Source organism: Olea europaea, unplaced genomic scaffold, assembly GCF_002742605.1.
Source record: "Olea europaea var. sylvestris unplaced genomic scaffold, O_europaea_v1 scaffold1134, whole genome shotgun sequence".
NCBI classification, from domain to species: Eukaryota; Viridiplantae; Streptophyta; class Magnoliopsida; order Lamiales; family Oleaceae; genus Olea; species Olea europaea.
The window spans coordinates 221,885-228,505 of NW_019228724.1; the positions used below are offsets into that span (position 1 = coordinate 221,885).

General features: G+C 33.2%; 1 protein-coding gene across 1 annotated transcript; it reads left to right on the forward strand.

The window, feature by feature from the left end:
- The first annotated feature begins 4,733 nt into the window (after positions 1-4,733).
- LOC111373448 lies at positions 4,734-6,472 on the forward strand. Its single transcript, XM_022995979.1, has 6 exons — positions 4,734-5,034; positions 5,182-5,224; positions 5,335-5,361; positions 5,461-5,559; positions 5,979-6,088; positions 6,211-6,472. Exons 1-6 carry the CDS (start codon positions 4,793-4,795, stop codon positions 6,455-6,457), a joined length of 768 nt encoding a protein of 255 aa, XP_022851747.1. The 5' UTR covers positions 4,734-4,792; the 3' UTR covers positions 6,458-6,472.
- Positions 6,473-6,621: the final 149 nt, after the last annotated feature.

The following is a 6,621-nucleotide window of genomic DNA, read 5'->3' on the forward strand; positions in this document are numbered from 1 at the left end:
GTGGTTCAACAACAGAACTAGGGAGTGGCTGATTGAGATGGTGGGTCGTCAAAGGAATAGTGGTTTCATGGTGGGTGCTTGGGCTTGTAGATCTGGGGAATGGTTGGTTGGCATGGAGGTTTGATGGTGGTCCGACGGTGCTTGAAGAAAATGCAAGAGAATGCACACAACGTGTTCGTTGCTTTTAGATTTGGGAAAGCTAAAAACCATTTTTTTTGTTGGCTTGTGAAATTTTGTGGTTAAGATTTGTTACCGATGGTGGTTTTTAAGGTTTAGCAACGATTGTAGTGGTTCTAATGATGGTGTGATGTCGCTGGTAGTGGTGGTAGTTGGTGTTTGTTAAAGGTGTTGGGGGATGTGATAGTGATGGTGATGGTGATTGTTATTGTGGATTGAGTTGAAGGTGGTAGTGGTGGTATATTAGAGTGATGGTGGTGGTGGTGAGTGGCCATGGATTGTGGTACTGGTCTTTTGTGCGTGCAACTTTTTTGTAGTGACCCTTCTGACAAAGTATGTATTTTTATTATGACTGGATGTGATCAAATCTTTTTTTTCATTGTGATTGTCTATGATCAGATTAATAGTAAGTCACAAATTAGATTGATTTGGTCACAAATAATCACGAATTTGATCACGATTAGTCACGGATAATATATGTCAGTGACTTTGTTACATATAGTCACAAGTTACACTGACTTGGTCACAGACAGTCTGGTCACAATTAGCACAAACAATAAATCTGGTCATATATAACGTAGTTAATCACAAATCTTGTCAGCTATAATGCAATACTGCCACCACCACACAGTGCTCAAAACATTGCTACCCGCACCACCACCACAAAACAGATAAACTCCAATGCACTTTAATCACCTACAATGCACATCATTGCCACCATGCAAATCTATTTTCTAAATAGAGTGCCACCTTACCACCACCACTAAAATTATATATATATATATATATATATATATATATATATATAGAGAGAGAGAGAGAGAGAGAGAGAGAGAGAGAGAGCATTTTTTATTTTTGAAGTTTTCTACAGTGAGGTAGGACGTGGTTGGGTCTGTTTGGGTTATGGTGTAGAGAGATTTGAATTTCTGGCATGGGGTTGGGTTCGTGGGATGAGGTTGGATATTATTAATTGATATATTATTAATTGGATGGAAGTGAATGGGGTGAGGATATTATTAATTGAGCGGGGATAATGAATTCCAATTCATTATATATTATATATATTATTAATTGGAATTAACAGCAGAATTTTGAAATAGTTTGACAAGTTTTTGATTTGAAATGTAATTTTTATATGTAAAAGTTATGTATTGTTCCCTTGATCGTGCTTTGGTTGGCTAGTCCGGTCCATTTTATGAAGCCAACAAGCTGAACTGCTTTGGATAATACATGAACCGATTGTTCACCCTCATGATATCAAATTTAATTTTTCTCCATTGGGTGATGTCAAGACTTCCAAATTCTTAACCAAATATAAGACTTAACGATCTGAGCACTATTTCAGATAAAGATTCGAAAAAAAATAGTCATATCTATAAAGATGCACACTACCTACGTTTAGACAGATTGACCTTATGAAGATTTGCTCATTCTGCATTCATTCAAAGCCAACTTCACCACTTTATCTCGCTGTGGTCGGCTGGATGCAGATTATAACTGGGCTAGCAATCCTAAAATGTCTTCCATTGTTAGACATATGAGATTTGAATAGACTCTTGAAGATTTTAATTCCAAATTAAATGAAATTAAAATGATATTCTACTAGTAAGATTTAATAGTTCTGATCATATAAAAATTAAAAGTTCAAAAGTCATGTGATTTATAATTTTTTTTTTATTTTTTTTTTATCAATTTTTCCATTTAATAAAAAACAAGATATCTTTCTTTCTATAAAATACATAAACACTTCAAATTTAGATTTATCGAGTTGTTGAAATTTATTGTCATTAAAAGTTGAACAATAAGATGAATACTATAAAACTCAATGGCGAAGCTTCCATTGAAATTTCAGGAAAAAAAAATTTATATATATATATATTTTTTTACTTTTTATTTTAACATTATTATGTTTGTGTTTATTTATTATTATTATTTTTAATAATTAAAATAGATCTCTATTGAATTCGAATATTGACACTGGTGGGTGAAATTATAGCACAAAATTGTACTAAAATATTATATTGTAGATCCGATCCAACAATCTAAACAATATTGGGGCATGTGCACATTCTATTTCGGAGTATAGGAATTCAGCATTACAATGCGTTGCAGTGAACGTGGCGAGCTGTAAGAGAAAGACAGACAACGCAGAATTCAGCAGTAAAGCATATGACACAGAAATGAATTATAAGTGGACAGAACTGAAGAAGAATATGGGTTTGGATAGGATAATCATCATATTCGTCCTACAAGATATACATGAAATTATAAAACTGTTCTTTCATTTTCTTGCAGCGCATCGTCGCCGCTTCTTGACTGCTTCCTTGTTTTCATGTGCTTCTTTTTTTCAGATATTATGGTAGATGCCCTTAGGTTATGGATAATTTAATGTTTGGATACCTAACTTCTATTTCTTAATCGTTGTATCTCTAATAGTTTAAATTTATATGAATGTTATTGTGAATCTTACGATACCATATAAACTTTTCTTAACATTCATGCGAGTAATTCTTCACCAATGAAAAGAATCAGTTGCAATAATTGTACGAACATCAGTTATCTTTACAACTTGAGGAAATGTCTATTCACAATCAATACCATAATGCTTATATGAATTCCTTAACAACTAATTTGGTTTTGTAGCCGTCTTGATCCTATTATAGGCTCAAACAGAACCAATAATATGTTTACCAAATGGTAAAATAATCGATCTCAAGTATCAGTTTTATGCACTTTAGAGAGTTCCTCACCCATAATCTGCTATCAGAGAGGATCAAGAATTGTCTCTTTATCGGGAGTATATTTTTCACAAAGATCACATCTAAACTACTTGGTTCCAAAAAAGTTTTGTTGAGCACTTTGTCCTTAAGTCGATTTTGTCACACAATAATGCCTACGATTTCATGGCAATCAACTCTCAAAATACAACGACTTCTTCTTATGTGAGTAGCACTTCAACACACAAGAACAACGAACCAAAAATATGGTATACATACTCCTTGATGCAAATGAAAGAAAATTAGAATTTTATGCAAAGTTTTTGCAAAATTTGGTTGAGAGAGAAGCGAGAATGTTATGCATATGATTGCATATTATTGGTGTGAATAAAATGACGTCCCAATGTACCTATTTATAGAAGGAAAAATGTTGTGAGTGAAGAAATGCGCAAAACTCAGCAATCTTTGCCAAGGGTCGTGGCACTTAACGTAGCTAGCTTTCTGCCTAAGCCTTGCTCGAGCTGAAAAAATAGTGAGCCTGTTGTTCGCACTTTTTTGGACCGCCACTTGAGCAACAAGCTAGCGTCAGGCGATCGACGGTATTGCCTCTTTCTTTCCAATTTTGGACTGTAATTTCTTTTTCATCCGAAATTGATTTTTGCCTTTCAAATATACCACAATGATCTACTCGAAAAGTAGAATAAGTTGGTCTATTTACATTTATAATTTGATCATCGGATGAAGTCTGAATATTTGATCAAAGTTGACAATGAATCACTTTTCAAGTTATACTTAACCAATATTTTTGGTTTTATTAACCAATTCCAAAGCCGGCCTTGAGATTTTGGGGACTTTAAACCAATTTCAATTATGAAATATATATATATATATATATATATATATATATATATATATATATATATATATATATATAAAAAAAAAAAAAAAATTTTTTCTGAGCGGAAACATAATCAATGCAAGAATGCCCTAAATGAAAATTAGAAGAAGGATTCAAACAAAAAGATGAAAATCATCATCACCGACATTCTTGGAGTTCCTAGATTGGTTTGGGCCTTGTGAACGAGAATAAAGAGGGTTTAAATAGTCTACTAAGGGGGGGAAAAAAAAAGAACAAACTACGCTAACCTATCTAGTACAAAGGCTATAACTAAATACATTTAAACAGTTTATGATAAGTGGAGTAGAATAACGTGTTTAAAAGAGATCAATATAGTAACAATTTTATTAGTTCATCTTATGAACAAACGTATATGAAGTATGAATTAGGGCTTGAATAAGATGACTCATATTCATTCTTCAGGAAAAATTCAATTCAGCTGAAAATTATTATTTTCAAGTTGGACTTGGTTTTAATATTTAACCTGGTCCATTGCAATGAATGGGCGGATCTACAATGGGGACAATGGGATATGCTGCCCCCCACACTAAATTTGAAATTCAAGATTTTACACGAGATTTTCAGAAAAATTCCTTATAATTTTCAATTTTCCCACACAATTAAAATTTTGTGAAATTTTCCTCCACAACTCTACGCTCTTGGTTCCGTCCTGGACAATAGCCCCATTTCGATTAGTTGTGGGCTTCTAAATTTATATTTATCTATTTTTTTATGAGAGATAAATACACTCCATAGGTTTGTTTATGCACTCTTTGTCGTGCATGTGTAGTCATGGTTTGTCTCAGCGTGAAATTTAAAATTTTATCTATTACGTCCTCTATATGAAGAATCATTATGTGGTCAAAATGAATGTAACGCCAAGAACCTTCATGTGGTTAAAATTACAGAAACTCAATATAAAATCCACAATATTCATTCAGAGAAATTTTTAATAGTCACAGAGAGAGAGAGAGAGAGAGAGAGAGAGAGAGAGAGAGAGATGAAGCTCATGGTGAAGAATTCATTGTCATATTGTGTGGAGAAGAACAAACCATGCATCGGTTGGGTGGAAGTGTATTTCAAGGATTGCCTCTGCAACATAAGAGATGAATTATCCTTTGGTTTTGGACTTGTAAGCTTAGTGTGCTGGGGACTTGCAGAAATCCCACAAATTATTACTAACTTCCGCACCAAGTCCAGCCATGGCGTTTCTCTTCTCTTTCTTCTCACTTGGATTGCAGGGTCTATATATTTCTATTCTTTTACTTTCTCTGATTTTAAAATTCTCTTTCTTGCAATGATTTCTATAAATTAAAACACAGTTTATGCAAGCGTGTGTAATTTTCTAATTTGGGCGTAGAAATTTATTCAGGACTTTTCTTGGTGCAGTGACATATTCAATCTAGTGGGTTGCCTTCTTGAACCAGCAACGGTGAGTGTCACTATATATATTTCTCCATTTTCATTTAATGATTTTTCTCTCTACCCCCTTTTTCTCGCACTAATTAATTCTTTTTTATTATCCTTTTTTTCTTGATGCAGTTGCCCACCCAATTCTACACAGCTGTGGTAAGAAAAATCTTATAAGGAATTTCTAAAACAAGTGCATTATAAACAGCTTCTAGCTATTCATGTTCTTCAATTTATTTATTTATTTTACTTGTACAGCTCTACACAGCAAATACAGTGATACTAGTTTTGCAGAGCTTATATTATGATCACTTCTATAGATGCTGGAAAGGTCGACACAAAGATTCTTTTCAAGAGGTATCATTTAATTTTGTTATAGGCATGCCATTCTGTATTTTATCTCATCTGTGTGCTTATATGGAGTTGTTTGACAAAGTTTTTACTAAAAGAATTAGCAAATTTTGATAAAATTAATAAATATGCTATAGAAAAGTTCATTAAAAGTTATAGATCCATGAAGTGGTTGAGATTGAATTTGACCGATTGAACAGTTGATAAAATTATTCTAAGATTTTATCAATCAAGGGCTATATAAATTTCATAGAGAGCACGAGAAAATGTTCTATTTCAGACACGTTTCAGCAAATGAAACTCTTGACTAATTTTTTTTATTTTTTAAGGAAATTGCACTTTGTTGCGACCTCTAACTAAGAGTTAATTTTAATTATTGACTTTATTTATAATTTAATGATTACTAAAGAGTAATTTTGGATTAGGTTGAAGATGTGAAAAAGCCTCTGAAATCACCAAAGCCAGGAGATTCTGCCATTCCAATACCTAAACGCAATCCACGAGCAACAGCCCGAAGGGATGTCTATTATTACACGTTAGTATAACTTTAACATTGTCTTATTATTATTATTATTATTATTATGCTGTCTGTTGCAACTTATTGTCAACTTGTCTAGCCACGGACAAAATTAATTTTCCTGGCACATAATTCTGCAGGTCAGCAAGATCATTGGCAGGCAGCACAACTCCACCAATTCGATCTTTTTTGTGGCCTGTTAGAAGTGGTCCTTCGGCTATGGGGCTTGACAATGACTCGTCGTCAGATGATGAGACGGGTGAAATTTCGAAAAAACATGTTAGCCAACCAAAGCCAATCGCACGATCAGTGAGTTCTCTTTTATGTATTAGTCAAAAAGGTTTTAGTTCTTTCTTATTTTATGTTTCAAGTCGTTTGATCCCATGATCAAGTCCAAACTAGAAATATTTTGAGAGAAGATTAGGCCTTGTTTGGTTCCTATTATTTTCAAAATACATTTTCACCTCTCTCATTTTTAACCACACATTATTCAACAAAATATTATTACACATAAAACCCAAAATTGTTTCTTATTTTTTAACCACATATTC

Bases quoted from the DNA above. Each gene is read 5' to 3' on its own strand.
- LOC111373448 (XM_022995979.1), top strand. From the start codon at position 4,793: ATGAAGCTCATGGTGAAGAATTCATTGTCATATTGTGTGGAGAAGAAC. The intron at 5,225-5,334 runs GTGAGTGTCACT...TTCTTGATGCAG, and splicing joins GCCTTCTTGAACCAGCAACG to TTGCCCACCCAATTCTACAC. The intron at 5,560-5,978 runs GTATCATTTAAT...ATTTTGGATTAG, and splicing joins ACAAAGATTCTTTTCAAGAG to GTTGAAGATGTGAAAAAGCC.